The 22,318-nt window shown below is 48.8% G+C and overlaps 7 protein-coding genes across 7 annotated transcripts; 4 read left to right on the top strand and 3 right to left on the bottom strand.

The window, feature by feature from the left end:
* Positions 1-1,133: 1,133 nt before the first annotated feature.
* On the top strand, positions 1,134-1,747 carry I303_100282 (uncharacterized protein; the record flags this gene model as incomplete). The annotated part of the gene is made up of 2 exons (XM_018403654.1): positions 1,134-1,276; positions 1,357-1,747. The coding sequence occupies 2 exons, from the start codon at positions 1,134-1,136 to the stop codon at positions 1,745-1,747; spliced, it is 534 nt and encodes a 177-aa protein (XP_018266308.1).
* Positions 1,748-2,098: 351 nt separating this feature from the next.
* I303_100281 (uncharacterized protein) lies at positions 2,099-5,389 on the bottom strand (the record flags this gene model as incomplete). The annotated part of the gene is made up of 3 exons (XM_018403653.1): positions 2,099-2,232; positions 2,328-3,359; positions 3,424-5,389. 3 exons carry the CDS (start codon positions 5,387-5,389, stop codon positions 2,099-2,101), a joined length of 3,132 nt encoding a protein of 1,043 aa, XP_018266307.1.
* A 417-nt stretch (positions 5,390-5,806) lies between these two features.
* On the top strand, positions 5,807-11,336 carry I303_100280 (uncharacterized protein; the record flags this gene model as incomplete). The annotated part of the gene is made up of 13 exons (XM_018403652.1): positions 5,807-7,588; positions 7,656-7,791; positions 7,857-7,928; positions 7,981-8,154; positions 8,223-8,351; positions 8,413-8,505; positions 8,558-8,781; positions 8,841-8,973; positions 9,034-9,240; positions 9,308-9,462; positions 9,522-9,791; positions 9,860-10,123; positions 10,185-11,336. 13 exons carry the CDS (start codon positions 5,807-5,809, stop codon positions 11,334-11,336), a joined length of 4,791 nt encoding a protein of 1,596 aa, XP_018266306.1.
* A 534-nt stretch (positions 11,337-11,870) lies between these two features.
* On the bottom strand, positions 11,871-14,165 carry I303_100279 (uncharacterized protein; the record flags this gene model as incomplete). The annotated part of the gene is made up of 11 exons (XM_018403651.1): positions 11,871-12,008; positions 12,093-12,203; positions 12,268-12,376; positions 12,467-12,641; positions 12,715-12,785; positions 12,850-13,179; positions 13,254-13,321; positions 13,383-13,515; positions 13,589-13,766; positions 13,839-13,954; positions 14,026-14,165. The coding sequence occupies 11 exons, from the start codon at positions 14,163-14,165 to the stop codon at positions 11,871-11,873; spliced, it is 1,569 nt and encodes a 522-aa protein (XP_018266305.1).
* A 600-nt stretch (positions 14,166-14,765) lies between these two features.
* Positions 14,766-15,394, top strand: I303_100278 (uncharacterized protein; the record flags this gene model as incomplete). The annotated part of the gene is made up of 3 exons (XM_018403650.1): positions 14,766-14,858; positions 14,917-14,997; positions 15,074-15,394. 3 exons carry the CDS (start codon positions 14,766-14,768, stop codon positions 15,392-15,394), a joined length of 495 nt encoding a protein of 164 aa, XP_018266304.1.
* Positions 15,395-15,969: 575 nt separating this feature from the next.
* Positions 15,970-18,232, top strand: I303_100277 (uncharacterized protein; the record flags this gene model as incomplete). The annotated part of the gene is made up of 12 exons (XM_018403649.1): positions 15,970-16,046; positions 16,136-16,345; positions 16,423-16,538; positions 16,664-16,702; positions 16,765-17,004; positions 17,089-17,211; positions 17,288-17,390; positions 17,464-17,637; positions 17,711-17,732; positions 17,799-17,886; positions 17,980-18,077; positions 18,152-18,232. The coding sequence occupies 12 exons, from the start codon at positions 15,970-15,972 to the stop codon at positions 18,230-18,232; spliced, it is 1,371 nt and encodes a 456-aa protein (XP_018266303.1).
* A 260-nt stretch (positions 18,233-18,492) lies between these two features.
* I303_100276 (uncharacterized protein) lies at positions 18,493-21,382 on the bottom strand (the record flags this gene model as incomplete). Its single annotated transcript, XM_018403648.1, has 11 exons — positions 18,493-18,570; positions 18,635-19,002; positions 19,116-19,298; positions 19,433-19,740; positions 19,827-19,856; positions 19,932-20,050; positions 20,113-20,416; positions 20,508-20,797; positions 20,871-20,957; positions 21,029-21,228; positions 21,301-21,382. The coding sequence occupies 11 exons, from the start codon at positions 21,380-21,382 to the stop codon at positions 18,493-18,495; spliced, it is 2,049 nt and encodes a 682-aa protein (XP_018266302.1).
* Between the last annotated feature and the right edge of the window lie 936 nt (positions 21,383-22,318).

The following is a 22,318-nucleotide window of genomic DNA, read 5'->3' as shown; positions in this document are numbered from 1 at the left end:
TGATGGTCGTTTGCCTGTTTGCGAGTAGCCTTACTGCGCCTTGATGATGACGTGGGCGATTTTAGTATCTGTCGAAAGCTAGGAGTCTGACGAGCAGAGTAAGTGGAGAACGCAAATCCATCGACTATTGTTCTATCAATCATCTAATCGTAACTAGCATCGCGATTTTGGACTTTTTGCGTTTCTTTTGCCCCATTTTTCGGACCTTGCTTCAATCGTTCGTCCATTCGGCAGTAATTCGCATGCCAAGCATCAACGGTATCCGTCTGGCACCAACACGAAATGTTTGACTCGCATTCATGCTGATTCATAGACATTGATTGGTTAAGAGAGATTATAGATGTCGGATCTATCTACCGATATCCTGGGAATTTGTAGAAAAGAGATCTGTATCTAAGGGTAATCGAGGGGAATTATGCATGTGCAGCGATTATGGAACGGAATTCGGGGTACGAGGTGAGGTTACCCAAAAAAGTTGAGATTTAGACGGGGTGCTCCGAATAAGTTAGTTGCCGGGATTGCGGATCTCCGTCAGCTACTGTACGAGGGCAAGTGGCAACAGCCGAGTAAACCCCGTTGGCACGCTGTGGCGTTGTATCGCGTCCACCTTCCTTAATGGATGAACCGGGCGACGATGTATGATTCTCTCTTGTCGGTTTTAGCGCTACTGCGCATGAACACAGGTGGGTGAGAAGTGGGGTACGGAGACACGATTGAAACGTACAAGCAGGCAGAGGGCGATGAGATAATATTCTCTTTCGAATAAGGAACTGTGCTGCAGATTATACCCGCCAAGCTTCATGCGTCATGCTCCATCGTGTATCTTGCGACTCTAATCACCACAATAAGCACATGTATATCTGGATCAATTACATCAAACAGAAGGCGAAGGCAGCCTGATTCTTTGTACTATACCTAGCTCATCCTCGTCGAATGCAGTGGTTACTTGTTCTCGTTGAGGTCAATCTATTCAGCTGCATACAGTATTCGCCACTCGCCACTCCCTCCAAGCACAGCACATTCGGAAACCAGTATTCCTGACATGACCCTCCAAGTGATATTGGTAGCCCTGATACAGCCAGTCCAAGTGTCAGTCGATAGCTCATTCAATCTAAATATGTCATCAAGATAAGATGTCTTTAAAAGATGAAGATAGCGAGATTTCTACCCTGCGGAACGAGCTTGAAGAGACCGAAAAAGAGATCAAGAGATTATCGAGACAGCTGGACAAGGTCCTGAGTTCAAGAGGATGGGATCTGGATCTCTCCTCCTCGAAGTACGTGTACGAGTGCAATCCATGTTAATTGTACTGGGGCGAGAATAGGTTTCAAGGCTGATTCCAAGGCTGGATCGAAGATCCGATAGGACAAATCCTGGATCTTCTTCTCAAAAATCCTCAAGACCGAGATCATGGGCAGACCGCGAAGATAAGAGTGAGCCAGACTATCGTTCAGCGGGCAGGAAAAGGTCATCACGAAGAAGAGTATCTTGGCATACCCACGATGCCGACTACAACGATAATGATGACGACGAGTATGATCAGGATGAGGATGACTACATTTCAGATCATCGCACCACCCCATCAAAATTCGCCAACTCCCTCGCCGAGTCATTTCTGGGAGGTATAGGGCTCGGTCTAGGAGCTTCCCTCTTGAGTACTGCTTGTGCCCCGAGATATGCCTATGATTCTAGATATGTGTATCATTCGCCAATTCCTGTATATAGGAAGACGACAAGGTGGTATTGAGGATTGATTGACAGCTCGTTGGAACAACGAGAATGCTTCTGCTCCATGATCGCTTAGGCCATAAGAAGTGGTCAAATACATTTGCTACATATTCGAAGGACATAGCGTACAATACACACACAATGCTATGCGATGCTACAGTGGCTAGCTACTAGTACAAAGTACTACTTGAACTATCAAAATGTTTATCCGTGTCAGAACCATAACAAATTCAATTGGTGTCAAAAAGTACAACCCCCCCTTCCACTCCTACTCTTTAACCCTACTTCCAAACCACCCGGTACAAGCGACATATTCCGAAAATACGAAAATACAATGCGTAATCTATTTGACTTTCCTTCCCTTTCCTTCTTACTCAAAAATCCTATTGACATCGATAAAAGCCGCTCCGAATTTACCATTCCGTTCACTGAGCGTTTTCATCACTATACTAGTCTGCCTGATAGCGTGTTCAAGTTGCGAGACTTGATTTAATCTATTGACATCTGCGTTTCCCGTTTCGAAACACAAACACAGTCAGCTCAAGATGAGCTCACACGTTGATGTGTGATAACTGGATGAGATTGCTCGAAATACTCACCCCTTGAAAATCTGACTAGGCCATCAGCCCACTGGCGCCGCTTTCCAATCCAGAAAGAATCATTCAATCCCTCAGGTGAACCCAAGAGTCCAAATGCCTTTTCCGCTATGACCGTATCCTCTTTATCCCAAGCAACCATGTCCGATCTTATAGATCTGCCTTGCTCTAGAACTTGTTCTAACTGGTGATCGGTAGACTCAGATAAAGAAGATCGGTAAAGTAGATGCAGGAATTTGTATATCTCGATCGATGCTCGAACGGGGATTGGTAAGGGCATTGAAGTTAGATCCTCGATCAATTTCACGGGGAAAGGATACTCGAAGGAAGCGGAGACGACATCGTGTATCCAAACTATAGCTTCATATTTCGAGTGATTGAAATCCGATAACCCAATTTCAGAAGCTCTTGATTTGTTCGGCAACTCCGCTGGTTCACCGAGAGGGGCTTTCGAGGATCCATTTAGTCGTCCTCGCTTGATCATGGCATTCTGCAAGGAAGACAGGGCTTTCGAATGACCATTGTGTCGCAGGTAGTCCAAGACGAACGCCGAGCTAGCTTTGTCAGCAGGATCGCTGGTGATACTGGCGGCGCTGGCGGATGTCGATCTCGAAGTAGGAGGCTCTTCAACTTCGATCTCTTTGAGCTCTTTCTCCAACGCTTTAGCCAATGCGAATTTCGCATTACCATTTCCCTTTTGGCTCGTAATTGCGCCCTTGGCATCATCGTTGGTCTTCGTGTCATTTGAAGAGACGGGAGATCCAACTTGATCAACGAGTCGAGGGATTTCCTCCACTTCGGTGTTCTTCACGATTGCCCAAATCCCATTCTTGGTCGACTCGACATATGAGGCGATATCATATTTGAATGGTCCGTCAAAGTTCACACTCAGACTTTCGCCGACTGATCGGAGGCCTATGGCAGGATGAAGACCTGTTGCCATCTTTGAGAATCTATGTCCCATCATTTTACCATTCTTCGTGAAGAATGCTCGACCCGTGGTAAAATCGATACCGCAGCCTACCACATCGCCAGCTGGACAATTGCTGTCTTCAGCTACGGCCCGGTCCGTACGAGATCCTAGCGCTAGCTGACTCACTGGTCCAGGTCTCACTGAATCTCTCCCCTCTACCTTGTCCTTCGAAACTCCGTCCATCATCGCCATGCCATCCCCAACTACCTTTATCCCACCCTACCAATCTCCTCAGATTCGTACCCTTCTTCATCCATCCTACAGACATGAATCCTTCTTCCCCCTTATCGATCACCTCTACTTCGTAGTAATGGACCCCGCATTCAATCGGTATAGGTATCGTAGTATGTAGAGAGGTAGCGTCGTCGTCAAGACGTTTAGGATTGCATCCGACGAAGGTGATCAACGGGCGCACGGTGTCTCCTGCCTTGTATGTGGACAAGGCGAGATGCGACCGGCGCAGAGGAGGTATGAAGTCTGAAGGCAAGATTGCGTCTTTTGGTAGTGTTGACATATCCAAGTATGATGGTCTGCACGATACGGTCGGCGCCTCATCGTCGGAAGTAAGCGTTCTTTGCCTCTTGCGTATTGGCGAAGAGCTCTTTGGTTCATCCCGTGGTCCTATGACACCCCCGCTCCGTACTACTAAAGGAGCAATCCGTTCCGCTAGATCGCGATTGGTAGGTTCGCACCCTGTCGCCTCGTGCGGCCCCCGAACAGGCGGAGGGAAATCCATTCTCTGCTCAAATTCTTCTGGAAATCTCAAGTCGGGAGGCGCACCTATACGTTCCAAGAAACTCCTCCTTCGTCGATTATTGCCACCCCGATGCAGAGACTGACTTCCTGCGACCTGATCACTCAAATTTTCATCTGAGAAATTGCGTATGCGTAGTCTGGATGCCCATCGTTCTTCGTCGGAATCGATTTCTTCCTCATCATCCTCCAGCTCAAGGTCGTTGGTCGGCGGCAAGATCGACCGTGAAAAGTACTCTGCAGGAAGCACTTCTTCGGGGTCCCAAGCCGGCGCGAATGACGGTACTGGCGCAGGCGTTCGCGTGCGACGCCGTAAGTAGGACAGGGAAGACTGACTAGCATCTGGATTTGCGTTGTTGCTACCGCTGCCGCTGCCGCTTCCATCTACAGGCGTATCGCTGCTTCGGTTGATGGTCCGAGAAGAAGTTCCCCCGTTATCAGGGGGAAAGGAGATGACGACTGGATCTGGCGCGTACTCCAATGTGCTAAGAGCAGCCGCTAATGCCGATCTTCTTGGATTCCTAGAACTACTATTGCCACCGCCAGCTGCGGAAGGTAAAGCTCTTTCCATGCGCATGCCATACGGAGATGCATTAGTCGCCCGCTCTATCTCATGACGTCTTTGATCCGGTTGTTCTCGCCTGATTGTAACATCCATTGTGCGGATGGACGACCGGTCGCGAGTGGAATTGGCGGTGGAAGAAACCGCTGCGGTCTGGTCAGGATTCGTTCTGAGCAATTCCTCTAGAGTGAACATCGGAGCAAGACGAGGTGCTGGGCTGGGCTGATCTCTTGGTGGGCGAGTAGGTGAGGGCGAAGGCGGTGAGTGATCGGAAGGACGAATTGGTATCGAAGGTGGAGTGGAAACTCCTACCACTGAATCTGCTGGATTTCTAGCGCCGTTGGCGATTGCGTTCGTCCGCGCAGATGCCGAGCCGCTGGGCGTCGTAGCAGTATTGAGATTGCTAGACGACTGATTTGATCTGACTTGGGCAGTTGTTTGGGCAGGACGAGCACCTGTCTCGTTAGTTGTCTGATCAGACCGGCGCCTGGCTCTCGACCTCCAAGGTGGTGAAGGGTTGATATCGATAGGTTCCGCATATGCGATATGGGAGTGTGTACTCAGATCGTCCAAGTTACCTTGTCTGTCGACGTCCTCTGATCCCCATGCGCCTTGTCGCGAATTCTCTTCGTGCGAGACTTGTCGATGCGAATGAGAGGATCGAGCGGCGATAGACGCATAGGAAGGGGTAGATGAGGATGATGAGCTGCCAGCTCGCCGAAGTGGTGGGAATGGATCTACAGGTGGGGAAGTTCGTCCACCGCGTAGGGGAGGCATCTCGCAAGGATATGTGACGAGTTATCAAAGCTGTGATTTATGCACAATTGATGCTGAATATCAGAATAAATACCAGTAACAAGCAAGTAAGAACAATGAATTTGAATGATGCAACAAAACGAAAACAAAGCCAGACCATCGAGAATAGGCACGGTGAATGACCCACAAATGAATGAAATAGTCGGAATAAGGCGCGCGAGCGGAATGATAGGACGCGACGCTGGTTCCACCCTGAGTACCTTCAATCATGGCATGAAATCATGAAATCACTCTATCTCATGAATTCTTCCTCTCGGACTCAAGAATTGCAATCGCATTGATAGACAGCCTTCGATAGGTCTACCCCTCCGCTCTGAAAAACAGGCATGTCCTGATACGATCTCAGCGTGTCGCTCACCGCTCAATAGCGGCTTTTCGATGTCTTCCCCTTATCCAAACCCTAACTCAGCTTCGTCTATACCTTATAATACCTATCCGAATCAGCCCAACAATCGCCCTCCACAACCCATCTACAACTCGGAATACGCGTATCAATCTCATCCTCAGCAAGGAACGGGTGTTCATATCTCTGCCGATGGAGGTGGACCACCTTTTCCCAATCATCAAAACCATCAATATTACACTCAACAACCGGGAGTGATTAACGCATACAACAGTCCATCTCAACCTGTTTATCCCGATCCATATAGCACATACACCCAGCCCGATACATATAGGCAGACATATTCTCAGCAAAGCCATTCTTTTTCTCCCCAAGCTCATTTCCTTCAGAGCCCTCAACACCAACAGCAAATCCCTTTTCATCAGTCGCCTACGCAGTTTTCTGGAATTCCAGGTCATTCAGCTTCGCCTGTTTTTCCGAGTCTTTCGCCCCAAGCTACTTATCCTCAGCCATCTATAAGTCCAGTATCAGGCGGGATAGATACATCATTGGTCTGGAGCCAGTCGATACCTCAGCAACCCCTGCCTTCCGCTGCTCCTGTCCAGCAGCAGGTACCAAAACCCGCCAACATACCCGCTGCCGAACCGATACCTTCAGCTGCCCCGTCCAAGTCGCCTCTGAAGATCAGACTCAAGATTGGCTCACGGTCGACTTCACAGGATACAGAGATGGCTGGCAGGTCGCACCGGCACGCGGCAGTGGAAGAGGAGAGTTACGGTACTCGGCCTAGAAGAGGCGCTTCACAAAGAGCTCAGGCTCAGATGGTCAGTTACAAGGAAGAGGAGGAAGACGACGATTTCGAAGATGCTGAGGGCGAAGATGAAGGTGACGCGGAGGGTGAAGCAGAGGATGGAGCACCAGAGTATGCACCTGAAATCCCCATTCAAACTATCAAAGCTACTCGATCCAGCAGAACAATAAAGGCTCCGGAAAGGTATGGGAACGAAGACGCTTTTGAAGACAAACTTATGCCTTCATCCCCGCCGGAGATCATCGAGACCAGAAGAACCAGCGGTCGGACTAGACGAGTAGTGGTTGATCCGGATGAGGACGAAGATGATGGGGATTTCAAGCCCGCCCCTCGAAATGCTTTCCCTGCACGAACAACCAGGACTCCCATAGGTTCGGCGCACGCAGTGCCCGTTGATGTCCCGACAGCCGGTCCATCATACAGCAATGGCAATGCGAAGAGCTCCAGGAGGACCACAAGGCAGTCGAGCCGAGTCAGGCATTCGTCGGCTGATGCAGAGGAGTTCGAACCGACAGACGATGGATCGGTATCGGACGACCATGTGTCAAGTGATGATCCATTAGGCAATTATGGTCAAGAAGAGGAAGAAGACGAGGATGATCTGATATCGAGGTCATCTCAAGAATCGCCCCGCAAAAGGAAGACACGAAGGAGTGGAAGAAATATAAACACCCGATCTATGCCTACCAGGCGAAGCACTCGGTCGGCAAGGAAGAAAGCGGACCAAGATTCCGACGATGAGTATGGAGGTGGGGGCAAGAGGAACCTTAGAACGAGAACTTCGAAACCAAATTACCACATACCGACACTAGATGATTTGAGCAAAGAGATCAGTATGGCGGAAGCCATGGCAGCTGCCTCGAGACCCAATGGACGGCCGGGAGGTGTGGGTGGTTTGAGCACTGGCGTGAGATTCGGAGCTGGCGGAGGCAAGAAGGGCATGCCTTGGAGTGTCAAAGGCAGAGATTTGGCTCAGGCAATGGGTGACCCAGACACAAGTGACTCGGTATGTCCGCGCCGCTGTCATCATATTGCGTGAAAGATGGCTGATAGATCAAACCAATGTTGTTCAGGATGATTTCATCACCCCACTCAAGAGCGCAGGAGCTGCTGCTGGAGCGTCGATGACAGGGGCCGGTCCTGTTCAACGTACGAATGCAGTCGGTCCTTCCGATGTGCCGAATTATGGTAGAATCAACCCCAAATCAAGTGAGTCGAGCTGCAATGCTGAGCTCAATCAGCAAACCTGCACAAGTGGCTGACCGAAGCTATAGATATGGCTGATGCTGATCCGATGGGCGTGGACATGAACGTCACATTCGACAATGTCGGAGGGCTAGACGATCGTGAGCTATTGATTCGCGCTGCCGTGCAGCATGAGCTGACGATCGTCCACAGACATCAATCAACTAAAAGAAATGGTTGCTCTGCCTTTACTGTACCCGGAACTGTTCCAGCAATTCGGTATCACACCTCCCAGGGGAGTTCTGTTTCATGGTCCGCCCGGAACAGGTAAGACGCTATTAGCCAGAGCTCTAGCGGCGTCATGTAGTACAGGCAATACAAAGATAGGTATGTCTGCTTCGCCGTCCGTCCGTACACGTGTGATGTGTGATGAAAAGCTGATTTGCCGGTACCAGCGTTCTTCATGCGAAAGGGAGCGGATGTACTGTCAAAATGGGTTGGTGAGGCTGAAAGGCAGCTCAGAATGTTATTCGAGGAAGCTAGAGCCTGTCAGCCAAGTATCATATTCTTCGATGAAATCGACGGTGAGCTTCTCGTTGCGGAGGTGTTACGCGAATCACGAGCAGCTGACGTCTTGATCATTAGGTATCGCGCCTGTAAGGAGCAGTAAGCAAGATCAGATTCATGCTTCTTTGGTATCGACGCTATTGGCTCTGATGGACGGTATGGATGGAAGAGGTAAGCCAAATCTCGCCCTCTTTTCGCCATACTGACGAGGCTGTGTATTCAGGTCAAGTCATAGTAATTGGAGCTACGAATAGACCCGATGCTGTTGATCCTGCCTTGAGACGACCGGGAAGATTCGACAGAGAGTTTTACTTTCCGTTGCCCAATCGAGCAGCTCGAAAGAAGATTATACAGATCAACACCAAGAAATGGGATCCTCAACTTTCAGACGAGTTCTTGGACAAGTTGGCTCAGTTGACAAAAGGTTACGGAGGCGCGGATCTGCGCGTAAGTCTGCGGATCCACACATGCAGTACGAGGTCGGGCTAAAGAAACCTTCATGCCAGGCTTTGTGTACGGAAACGGCTCTCAATGCTATTCAGCGCAGATATCCGCAAATCTACAAGACTGCGGATAGACTACAGCTGGAAACCAAGTCTATTCATGTTTCGGCCAAAGATTTCATGATGTCTATAAAGAGTGAGCTTATTCCTAAACCACCTTTATAAGAGTCTTGCTAATCATATACACCTGCATCAGAGATCGTACCTTCTTCAGCTAGATCAACGTCTTCGGCAGCGGTTCAACTTCCTCCTCACCTCATTCCTCTCCTTTCAGCTCCACTTGCACGCATACGAACAGCTATCGATCATGTGCTACCCCCTCGAAAGCAGGCCACTGCTCTGGAAGAAGCCGAATGGGAGGAAGAGGAAGGCGATAGCTTCGAGAAACACATGATGCTGCAATGTGAGATGCATTGGTATACTCGGCTGGGGCCAGGTGACCAAGTACTGACACATGCTATAAAATTCAGCTTTGGATAAATTGCGAACCTTCAAGCCTCGCATACTCGTTCACGGAAACTCTGGAATGGGACAGACGTATCTTGGTCCCGCTATTCTGCATCACCTTGAAGGTTTCCACGTGCAGAGCTTTGATCTAGGCACATTGATGGGTGATTCCACTAGGGTGAGTCTACTGGCATTGGTTTGGAGAGCTCTCGCTGATATGGTCTTTGTCACGCGCAGTCGGTCGAAGCCGCGGTAGTGCAGCTGATAATAGAGGCTAAACGCCATCAACCTTCCATCATATTTGTTCCTTCGCTGTCCACTTGGTCAACCACCATCGCCGACACCGCTCGAGCAACGATCAAAACCCTTCTAGATGGCATCGCACCTTCGGATCCGATCCTTGTCCTAGGTATCTCTGATGCACCTATCGATGAACTGCCATTAGACGTAAGGGGTTTGTTCGGTTTCGGTCCGGAAAACAGGATAGGCTTGGAATTGCCTACGCAGGTGAGTTCGACTGATCATGTCATGCGCTCAAACAGCTCTCGGATGTCCTGCGTTGACGCCGCTTTCAGTCGGAAAGGACGGCATACTTCTCTGATCTCCTCGCGGCTATCCATCGACCTCCGACAGAGTTCCCAGATGGTATACCCAGGAAGAAGCGGGTCTTTGAGGTCCTGCCTCTCGCGGCACCACTACCTCCCCGTCAGCCTACTGCTGCGGAGCTGCTTCGCGAGGAGGAAAAGGATCAAGCTGCCAGGGACATGCTTTTCCACTCCTTTGTGAACCTCGTCAGAGACTTCTTGAAAAGGCATAGGAAGGTCGTCGCCAGTATCAAAGTGGGTACCCTTTTGCTGACCATCGGATTATACACTGACTTGTGACCAATCTTATTTGCAGGATGACGCGATTGCGTACTCCAATTACTTGGCTGAACAAGCGGCCGTTGCTGCGAACCAATCCGCACCTACGCTTCCTCTACCTGTTGACGGGAATGACCCCGAAGTCGCGGCTATTATTCCTGCAGCCGATGGCGATGTGGCCATGGCTATCGATCCAATCGCGCCTCCCACTATCACCGTGAACGGCTCTGCGCTTCCTCCGACCGTGAACTCCGATCTTGCTTCAGCACAATCAAGCGAAGTCGTTCCGGCAGCTATCAATTCTGCTCCTGCGGAGGTCTGGCAAGCTCACCCAATTGACGTCGATACGCTTCAAATTAAATTACTCAAGCACAAATATTACACCCCGTCCGACTTCTTAGAAGATATCGCCAAAATCGAAGAGAACGCTACCAAGTTAGGCGATCCAGACAGAATGTCACGCGTGCAAGAGATGGCCAGCAGTGCGCGATATCATGTCCAAGGGTTCGATCAGAAATGGATACCCGAGTTTGAGCGGTATAAGCAGCGCGTATTGGCTAAGAAAGCTGAGAAACAGAAAAAGAAGGCTGAGGCTGAGGCTGAGGCTGAAGCTGCCAAAGAGAAAGCAAAGGAAACCCCGTCTGAAGCAAAGCCGCCCAACGGAAATGATGCCGCACCATCCGAATCGTCTACGGGAGAAGCAAGTGGACTCAAGAGAACTAGGGATGTCGAAGGCGAAAGCGAAGACGTCAATGATGAGGTTCAAGGAAGAGAGAAAAGAATCCGCGAAGGAGGAATGGAGATTGAGGATACTCAACTGGACGATTCTCAGCAAATCGCCAATTCTATCTCCGCAACATTACTCGGGGGATCTGAAGCGATACCCACAGAATCTACCTCATCGTCGACATCGGTAGCAAAACCCACCATAGTACCTAGTGTGCCGGCACCATCTTACCCGCCTTTCGACGTACCTGAAGATGCGCTTGTTGAATTGAAACATGACCTAGACTCCATCAGCGGTACCCTGAACATCGATCAATTGGAACAGCTGAGAGCAAGTCTATTTGATATAGTCTGGAGAGGCAGGACCGAATGGGATCGTAAGCGTATGATCGAACATATGCGAAGTAGGGTAGTAGAGTGGGGAAGGGAGGTCGAGAAGTGGAAAGAGGGCGGTAGGTGGTGATGTGTGAACGATTCAAAGGAAGATTGCGAAATACGCGATCTTCAAGGTGATATCAAATAGAAGAAGATAGATCAAATTTTGGAGAATGAGTGAGAAGTGGTTAGCCTCTTGATTCCCGAGGTTTGTACAGATAGATAGGCGACATATCTTATATACGGCCTCAACGGCACGCACACTTTGAGTCACATATTACAGGCAGTCTTGTACGTATAGCAATTCTCGGGTGGACGAGAAACTCAAGGATCCTCGATGTTCGGCGTCTTGGGATTCTGATTACCAACGACCAAGGAGATGCAGGCTCTTTGGACGTTTAGCGCCACGAAAACTGCATGACACAACACATACCCTAAAAACGGACACCCCGAGACTAGTCTGAACATATACAGTAACTCCGATAAAATTTCTATTAAGGTGCTTTTGTTCTGTTCTCCTTCAACTTATGGTGAGAAATCAAGCACCTGACTGCTCGACTATACAACATCTGACCACCCAGCAGAACGCAAAGATCTTGTGGCATCGCCGCAGTACTGCCGCTTATATGGCATAAACAAATCTTGGATTCTGCAAATCCGTCAAATCCTGCCAATCACTCAACAATTGATCCTCAGCTTCGAGCGTAGCTTTATTCGCTTCGTACTCCGCTGCTTTCTTCACGTTCAATCTCAACAAGTACTATCCATAACAAATCCCTTCGGTCAGCTTTTGGGTCGTTCTTTTTCACTGTTGTTTCGGAACCTCGGAATGGAGTCGACTTACCAAGTAAAAGAGACCGATGACTACGATCGCTAACGAGTAACAGACTAACATCGCGACTACTCCTCCGACGTATAAGGGTGCTTGTTTAGCCAAGAAAGTCTGAGGACCAATCTATCATTCCAAGAGGCATCAGAATCCAATCACCTAAGGGCATAGGGATATGAAGGGAACTTACAATGTTACCGACACAGTACCCGATGTAGCCCAGAGCGTATACAGTCATCTTCTTGGTATAGCCACCGGTGTTGGCGTACATGGAACCCATCATGACGATATATGGACCCCTGATTGAAACAAGGAACAGTTAGCATGGCTCCTATCCCGCATCTGAGGCTTGCAACGTAAGGATACTAGTGGGAATTGAGCGGACTCACCAGTACATGTATCCTAGGTATAGGTATAGAAGGGCCACTTGGTTTCTTGGGAGCTTGTAGAGCAAGATGGTACCCAATAAAGGCAACACGCAGGATGCCATAGCTGCAAGATGCCTTTTACCGGTCCTGACGGCTACCCATCCCCAGAAGAAAGAAGAGAGCCACGAGAAGACCCCTGAGGATGCACATACACTCGAATTAGTAACGTTCTGACTTCTTGGCGATCTGATACTTCTAAGGAGACTCACCAGTGAGGATACCGAGGAACAAGGTTTGCTGAGTCGTGAATCCAAGTGATTTAACTACAATACTGTTGAACCTGTTGTCACAACGCGATTATCAGTACTGAACACTGCAATATGCGATGTTGAAAGAGGACTCACCCCACTAAACCACCATTCGGGATGTTGAGCAAGATATTGGTGACTACGTAGAACCAAGTTTTGGGGTCCAAGAAGGCCTCTTTGAATTGAGATAATTTGAATTGCTTGTTCTCCATTCCAGTGTGATTGTCTTGCATCCTCCTTGTGGCGCCTACTTTCTGTCTGAGGGTCAACCATCGCGCCTTGGTAGGGTTCGCAGGTAAGAATCCCCAAAGAAGTAAGGACCAGGCAAAGGTGATTCCTCCGACAAGAAGGAAAAGCAGTTGCCACCTTGCGATTCGGGTTCCTTTGTAGTTCCACGCAGCGACAGCCAGTAGACCGTTGGTGATCCTGTCGTAGCATGGAACCATCGGTCAGACACGGATCGATTCAGTGTAGAGGTCATTTGGGAGAAGGATACTTACGATGAAGCGGTTGAGAAAATTATAGCTGTTCGCAGAGGCTGTTCCTGTCTTGTCCACCACATAGACACCTACCAATCCTCCGGTCAGCTGTCTGAACCTAAGACTGGTAGAGCGAGGTAATTGGCTCACAATCAAGCCAAGACCGGCAAAGATGACGGATTCGAAGACACCCAATAAGACTCGGACGACCATAACTTCCGCGTAAGTCTTGCATGCGGGCAAGCACAAAGTGATGATCCCCCAGACGGACACGTTGAAAGAGCTATAGGCAACGTGTCAGTTCCAATCAATCTACCTGCTAATGCTGGGTTTTCCAGCTGTCACGGTGTGCTCACATGTAGATATGAGGAGGCAGCCTCTGCATAGCCATCAAAGAAGGAATGATAGCTGCGATAGCTCCAAAGTAGATGATCGAAGATGTCCAGGAATATTCTTGGCCAACAAGGTGGGTATCTTCTCGGAATCCCATGACTGCAGCTGTAGCCAAAGATACCTTATCGACCGAACCCATCACTGTGCCAAACATGATCCGCAATCAGTATCTGCATTGTGTCGTATCGGCGGAAGCGATAAGGTTCGGCTCACTCATGGCCACTCCTAGCAATGGGACCATAATCCAATCGATCTTTCGGAGGAGCTTCTGCGATTCAGCAGGCGTAAACGGGGCGAAAATCTCCTCTGCATCAGATCGATTCGCCACTCTGAGGTACAGTATGACCCGTTAGCTACAGTTACCTTGGCGAGTCTTCTCTAGCATATGAAGCCGACATACTCTGCTAAGAAGCCAGCAGCCTCGTCGTCTCGCTTGGTATCAACTTCTCGGTGATGTCCATCTTGAACCTCGATAGGATGCTCAGGATTCGGCGCAAAACCCTTCTCATCGTGGTCGTGGGTTATCGTTGCAGTCGCCATGATTAACGGTTTTTAATGGCTCCAGGTTACAATGCAGTCAGTCAATCACTGATAGCGAAATTCGAGTTGAGACGATCAAGTCTAATTTTCACTAGGGCTTGATTGCTACTTATATATACTGACGATGCGATAGCGCGCCATGGTCTATCATAGCTCATACGTTGTTGGGTAGATTATGTTATCTCTTCCAATCATCTTGGTCGATTGTGGAGGACCATCAATACCGCGGCGTAACATTACGTCTCTTTTGAAAATCCCGAGGGCTTCTTCGGTTCTCAGGGTCTTTCGGGCTCAATCAGATCCATCACCACGCTTTACCCGAAGCACTGGACCAGCAGAAAGATTTGGTAATGTAAAAGACGTTGACCTAACGTTATCTATTTCGAGCTAAATCTGTATCTTGTCAGCTGATAAGCTGTCCACATGATTGCCCGCGGCGGTTGTCCCGGCGCATACGGCATTGCCACGATCCACCTATCTCTCCAGATAGTCAGATAAACGAAGTACAAATCAGACCTTAAGTGAGCAAAGATCGTGTATACAGTGATCCAGTCTCGTAGCCAGTATAGCAAAGAAGCAAAGACAGACAATTACTGCAAGATGGCTCAAGCACCTCCCACTCAGATATCGCGACCAGATGTATCTGCACCGAATCCACCAGTATTCGATGACATAGCACAGAAGTCGAAGGAGGTAAGTGATCCATCCTTCCAAGCCTTGATGTGGCGATAAAGCTCACAGAGATTTCTAGGCATTTGACTATGTCGATCTGACGATTTTACAATGGATCGATGAACGACATGCTCTTAAGAGAATATATTCGACTGCGCCCGTATGTTCAACAATGCATTTAATCAATTTGAGGTTCAGGCAATTGACCGGATTGCTAATGTGCTTTGCGATCACAGGAAAACTATCCCGTGGGAGGCGAGAAGATAATGACCAAAGGCGCGCCGTGGCCTGAGACAGTGGTCAAGCGACACGAGCCATACGCATCGTATGACACGGAAGAGCTTCAAGCGACATACGTCGATACACCTTATTTGACGGCTATGGGAGTGCATCAGTGTATCTGCGTTCCTATCTTTGACAAAAGTGGGAATACAGTCGCCGCGTTGAACTTCCTCGGAGCAAAGGACCAGTGGGATCAGAGCATTATACCGGGCATGCAAGAGTTGGCGAAAGCACAAGGGACGGACGCTTTCAATAGGTTCATAGCCTCCCGGTAAATGTCATATAGAATGAATAGCATTGTCACTGCAAAAATTATGCATGTAGCAGGCTCATGTGCTTGTTGATGGGATCACACTCAACTCCCTGTGCCGCGAGACTATCTGATCGATTTACAAGACAGGCAAGTCGAAAGGTCCATATATCGTGCACTCATATAGAAAAGGCCCCTTACTCCAGGCGCTATCATGTCTTGTCCTGGACTCCTTTTAGAATCCATACTCCAGCCCAATATCTCTAGCCTATAGAAATCTCGTCGCATGAATGCATCGCATGACAGAACTCCGTTGAGTGCGCACTCGCTGTGTCCAGCTCTTTGCCGAGGGATCAATGGACCGGATAGTCCGAATCGCTTTAAACCGAAAACATCGAAAAGCCCGCGGGCACGACTATCCCCAGGTATACAGCCATACTCGTAAAGTTGGGTTTGGCGTATAGTGCGGCGACGGAGTACAAGTATAGGTCGCCTATTATATAGATCATATAAGTATCAACAGTTATTGTGACCTTCATATCTTTTGCAGCTTCAACATCCTTTAGACAAGACGAAAGACAGGACGAAAGCAAAGCAAAGATGACAGCTTCAAAGACCAATGGTACCGCCTCTTCAGATTGGCCATTCCCTAATCCGCGAGTAGTCAGGGACGAATAGTGAGTTACAGCCAGCGACCTCCACTCGGACCGATCACTTGTGTCAATGCGCACATGTCGCTGATACTGATGGATACTTTGATACTCAGTCTTCCCAAATTAGCAATCAAGCCTTGGTTATCGGCTCATACACCCGAGAGGATCCTCAAGAACTGTCGAGTGGTCGATCCTGCTTCTGGCAAGGTACTCGACGGTCTCAAATCGATCACGATTGCAGATGGAAAGATCGTCTCGGTTGAGAACACAGCCAATGAGACTGGTAGCAATGTGATTGATGTCGAAGGCAACTACGTGTCTCCGTGAGTACAGTCTGCTCTGTTTTGCGACTGCGGGCTTCGGACAGCTCAGGATGCGAAGCTGACCAAAATTGATACAGCGGTCTGATCGACTGTCATGTGCATATCACTGCTACGCCCGGTGTCAAGACCATGTTGGAACTGGTCAAACTGCCTGATCAGCTTACCAGTCTGAGATCGACATTTGTGCTCAAGGGTAAATATCTTCTTCCACTTGCCCTTGCACGAGAGTGAGCGAGGGGAGACAGGCGAGGTGAGGGAGAGGAGAAGATGATAAAGTATTATCGATTGACATGCTGATCTTTGAGCTGGCTCTGTTAGAAATGCTTGCTCGAGGATTCACTACTGTCCGAGATACCGGTGAGATTCGATTCTTATCCATGGCATCGTAATCAGAGCTAAAATGATTTGATTGTACTCAGGTGGTGCGAGCAAAATTATCGCAACAGCATTGGAAGAAGGATTACTGGAAGGACCAAGATTATTCCAATGTGGAAAAGCCCTCTCGCAGACCGGTGGACATGCGGATTTCCAATCTGCCGTCTCTGGCGGTAACCAGACAGGATGTTGTGGTGGACACTCTGAGTCGTTGGGGAGAGTGTGCGATGGTGTACCGCAAGTGCTCAAGGCTGTAAGGGAGGAATTGAAAGCTGGAGCCGATTGTAGGTACACAAGCCCATATGGATCCTCTCTTGATCTTATTCCCAATGACACGCGGCTGACCTGCTTGCGCAATTGTGCGATAGTCATCAAGATCATGATGGGAGGTGGCGTGTCCAGTGAAGCCGATCCTATCGATATGATTCAGTTCACCGAAGAAGAGGTTCAGGCTATCACCAAGACCTGCGATCGAATGGGTAACAAGATCAGTAAGTGTCTTGTCATGTTTACCTACCCATACCTTTGATATTTTTTCGCTGATCAGACCACTTTGTTCGTGTCCAGGTACCGCTCACGCCTATACGCCCGCTGCTATCCGACATGCAATAGACAACGGTGTCAAAGCTATCGAGCACGGGAACTTCCTTGATGCGCCCACAGCGAGATTGTAAGCCTTCTTCTCTTCGAGTCACCATGGGATCGTTGTAGTCCTCATGCTGACGGGAGCATTGTATTCATAGGATGGCGGAGAAAGGCACCTTCCTCACTCCAACTTTGGCATGCTACGGTATCATGGCGAGAAAGCCCTTCGAGGACTTCTTATCCGAAGTCGGACGACCAAAGAATCTGGAAGTTATGGAGAAGGGTCTTGAAGCTCTCAAGATCGCCGAAGAGGCAGGTATAACCGTTTGCTAGTGAGTGGTTATCCCGTCCTTATTGTATAACGCCGATCAATTAAAGCTGATCATCCTCATTCTACGTTCGCAGCGGTTCCGATCTTTTAGTATCCGTACGTCGCACGGTCCAGCTATATCGCCATTGAAAGCGCCCTTACTGACCATCATTGTGATCTTAGATGCACGCTCTTCAAACGGAAGAATTCACTGTCCGATCCCAAGTCTTGGATTCCCCCACTATCCTCAGGCAAGCAACTACCAATGCTGGTAAGTGTCCGTTTGCGCTTTACCGCTCCCCCTTTCTTATGTCCGACAGACAGTATGATGCATTTTCGCTGACTTGGGTTGTCTTGGTCGTAGCTAAATTACTGAAGCAAGAGGGCAAACTCGGTGTGATCGCTCCGGGAGCTTATGGAGATCTCATCGTATTGAAGTCCAACCCACTAGAAGACATCACCGTAAGTTGATCTGCATCACATTTACATCAACGCACTTTTGCGAGATAATTAGGCTAATCCAATGGATTGACCAGGTGCTCGATCAACCGGAAGAGAACTTGTTGGCTGTCATCAAAGAAGGTCGGACTTCCATGACCCGTATCAAAGACCTATAAATGTTGTAGATAGTGTCAATAATTCCATTTGTTATCACATGTACATGCACACGCATCGCTTCGTCAGGTTGATCAACAAAACATACATGAATTATCCAACGAACTGTCTCCGGGGCTCGGTGAGGGACGGTATTGGATGGTGCACACTGGATCTGTTCATCTAGGAGGCTTGGGGTACAACATTGCGATTTGTGCATAAAACATAATTCCGATCAAAAATACTATTGATTGTATTCCCCCCCGCCCTCTTTAGTACAACCTCACGATTGCATGGTCTGCGTGTCCCATAACCAACCTAAACTACTCCACAACTGCTGATCCACACTGGTCATCGGGGCCTGGAACGCACGCAGCAGACAATCAGCTGATACATTTCATACCGAATTTCGAGGAGACACTCACAAAAAGGTTATTGATATCCAACGACCAATCAGCGGGAACAATCTGTTGTTGCTGCCCGTCCGAACTTTGCCCTTGCCCCTGACCCTGGTTCTGGTTTTGAAGGTGATGCTGAGATGGCGGATCACTCAATATAGCCAACAGACTCTGCGTCAATAGCAATTCGCCTTCCAACGATCGAAGAAGAAGCTCTATATGCGTCTTAGCCGTGATTGCTGTAGGCCAAGAAGACACGTATCCCGCTCGAATGCAAGTGACTAGCCTGATTAGAACGTCACCAGCTTCGAGGTTGATGAGTGGGAACAATGTTCCTGATTTCACTGCTACTCGGAGAAGTAATGCTGCTGCATTCAAGATGTTGAAAGCGGAGTCTGATAAAACATGATCACAATGTGGACGGTGAGTCAAAGCCGCTTGCGTTTCGGTTTCAGGAGATATAGGTAAAGGTACAAGGAAATGATTGATATGACAGATGTACACTCACAAGGAAACCAGTAGGTAGCTTTATCTTGCGCATCTAGACATTCGATAAACTCCACTAATTCGGTGCCAACCTTCAAGGCGGATCGAAGGGTACCTTCTACGTTATGCCATGTTTCCCCGGGTTCGCCCAGAGTCAGTCGGACCAAAGCGACTTTCAATCCCAGATAGGCGACTTGCATCGATCCTGCGGTTATGACGGTGGATTAGTCATTATTACATTTTCCCAAACCGTGAGAATGCCGTGATCAGATCCCAGATATCTCATCCAACGCATTGGGCATCATTGGGGACGTTCAGTCGGTAATGGAAAACACTCACGAACACCTTGAGCTTTAGACGTTACTTGAGGATCAACAGGTAAGCTCAATTCAGGTTCTAGCCAATCTTGGAATGCGTCTAGATCATTGGCTATACTTTCCAATAACACTGATCGATAAGGTTCTTTAGGCGGCGAGACTGCTGCTTGCAAAGTATGGAAATTGCTTGTTATCCGTTCGAGGATGAGTGAAAGCCGCGCCATGCCAATGAAGGCTAACATCGACTGTCTGGCGTCATCAAAGGTATCGTTGCCCCAGTCTGAGTCGCGCATCTTCGGCAAAGAGACGTTATGGTCGATAGGGTGGATGCTGAGTCACATCAGCGATTTAGAACAGGCTCAAGCACAAGGCGGACTGGACATCTAGAACGATATGCACACGAGAAGGGCACTCACTAGGGCGGTCTGCCTTGCACGTATGATCTCCTACACAGATTCCTTATCAGTCAACCCCTTGTTATCCTGTCTTGATTCCAATCGAATACGCAAAGGCAAGCTCACCACGTATCCATCATGATTAAGGACCACCACAGCCTCCTACGCAGACTCCTCTCCCATCGGGGTAATCTCCATTTGAGACATTCTACATGTAGTCCAAGAACATAAGCACAGCCTACTGCCTAATGGTCTCGAAAATTAGCCTGGTCAATATTGATACAGATGAACAATTATAATCACTCACTCGGCCCAAGGTAATACTATTCTGCGCGTGGTTCTCATGAGGAACACACAACAGCAGCATCATTGTAGTCTGCAAGGTGATCAATCTGGGTAATCGGAAATCATCCTCGAACGCTCCAAGCACTTTCATCCACATCGTCTTGACTATCCCCGGATCCACTAATCGATACGTGTACGCCGTGTGGGATATCAAGGCAGCTATGAACGTGGTTGGATATGTGCCGCTGCCCGGTTCGCGTCGGATGATAGCTTCCAGCCTCATTCTATTGGCGACGGGGAACGCTTTTAGTGTGGTCTCCTTGAAGCTGGCAGGGGAATAATGTATGTTAGCAAAAACACAAAGCTGATCATGCCAGCGACAAACTTTGGTGCTTATGCTTGATGGGGTCGACTTACTGCTGCATCAACTCTCGAGCCTTTTCTTCACCTATTAACTCCACACATGCATCTAACATATGCTGCGTCCCCTCTGGTGGACCCAATCGACCGTACAGCAAAGCCGGATTACGCACAAAGAGCGCCGGTATAGGTCCGTCCGATACTTGTCTAAACTTCTGACCGGGTCCCGCACCGCCCAATAAAGAGGCCGCGAGCGCGCTGGCTGCTATGGCGGATGGTCCGAGGTAATGCGATTCTTCGTAATCGTCATACTCCATATCTAGCGAGTCATAATACGCTTCTTCAGACTACATGTAACGGCATTTTTTTTTTGTTGGCTTAGCGGAAGATCGTTCAGGCGTGTCGTACATTGTGACTTACTCCTTCAGCATCGTCTTCGTCCGAGACAATGATAGGTAGTCTAGCACTCCGTATAAGAGCTGTCATCGATGATTTCGGCGTATCCACCTATATAACGCATCTGATTGAGCTCTCATGTATCTCGTCAGGAAAATGTTGGGGACATTAGGTCGACTCACTGAATGAAAAGGATCGTAGGGGACAGAAGAAGGTCCTGCGACAGCTTGCTGACTCCCCGACACCGAAGAGGTTTTCGGCGGTGTCTTACCATGTCGCTTGAGGGGAGGAGCGACGAATGTACATTCTTTATTCCGAGCCGCACAGTCCGTGCATGGTCGTCCTGGCTCGCTTATATGGCACGAATGCTTCTGACGCCGACCTGCGAGATCAAATGGATGAGTCTATGTATCCAGTCAGACCCACTTGGGGACAAGAGACGAGGGTGACTCACAATTATCGCACGGACGTACTTTCTTAGATCCAATCTTCCTCGGTCCAGCACTGACTCTATCTTCATTAGGAATGCGGGGCATCTTCGCTGAGCGCTATATGACACAGACCCTATAGTCCTTTCTCATGGTTGTATACACAGATTCAATCCTTATTGACCAATTCAAGCGTTCATGGACCTCTGACTGGACATGACATGGCCTGTCATGACGATCCGAAGATACAGCATAATGTTGAGACTACTATTGATACGCTGCGTCAAGTAAGCTAGATAAAACACTTGCCCGCGGTCTTCTCGCTTTTCTCTTGGCTGGCACCGGCGTTGACCGGGAATTAACGTAAAGACTGCCAGTCTATCTGATCTGTTCAGCATCATGTGAATGGGCGGGAGCTCCATGCTAACGGTACTGCCGACCTCCCACCTGTCGTACTGGTATGTAGACGTTGTCCTCGTCGACCTGTATCTCGCCTTGACCAGCGCTTAAGAGCTTAAAATGTTTCCTTTTTGTAGGCGACCATAGGCGAAGGAGAAGGAACGGATTCCCAGGAGGAAATCGTGACGTCACGGCTTCCTGATCGGTCACGTGGCCCAGCTCGGCCTTGCAAGAGAAAACAGACAGAAATGTTGAGCTACATCTATCTGGCATGACTCCCAAACAGCTTCGATCCTTGTCTGAATATGCGAATGACTAGCGACTTGATCCAAATAAGAAGCATAAGGAGCTCATAGGGATGGTATGAGCTGAGGTGAGTCGTCAATACTTGTGTCTCCTCCTTTTGTGCTCCTCTGTGTTCCGAAGGTGAAGGCGAGAACAAACGCTCGATGACGATAAATCTGGTAATCCGTTGAACGACATACCCTCCCAAGTATCACATCTGACTTGGTCCGCAGAACTTCTCCTCGGAGAAGGTAGACGGGTATGGAAGGGGAATATAAGGCGAGACTGAGAGCTGTCCTCTTGACTGTTTTTCTCCCAACGATTAGTGTCACTAAGGTTACCAATGGCTGACGAATGCTT

The sequence above is a fragment of the Kwoniella dejecticola genome, chromosome 1, assembly GCF_000512565.2.
Source record: "Kwoniella dejecticola CBS 10117 chromosome 1, complete sequence".
Lineage (NCBI taxonomy): Eukaryota > Fungi > Basidiomycota > Tremellomycetes > Tremellales > Cryptococcaceae > Kwoniella > Kwoniella dejecticola.
This window is presented reverse-complemented; position numbering and strand designations above follow the sequence as displayed.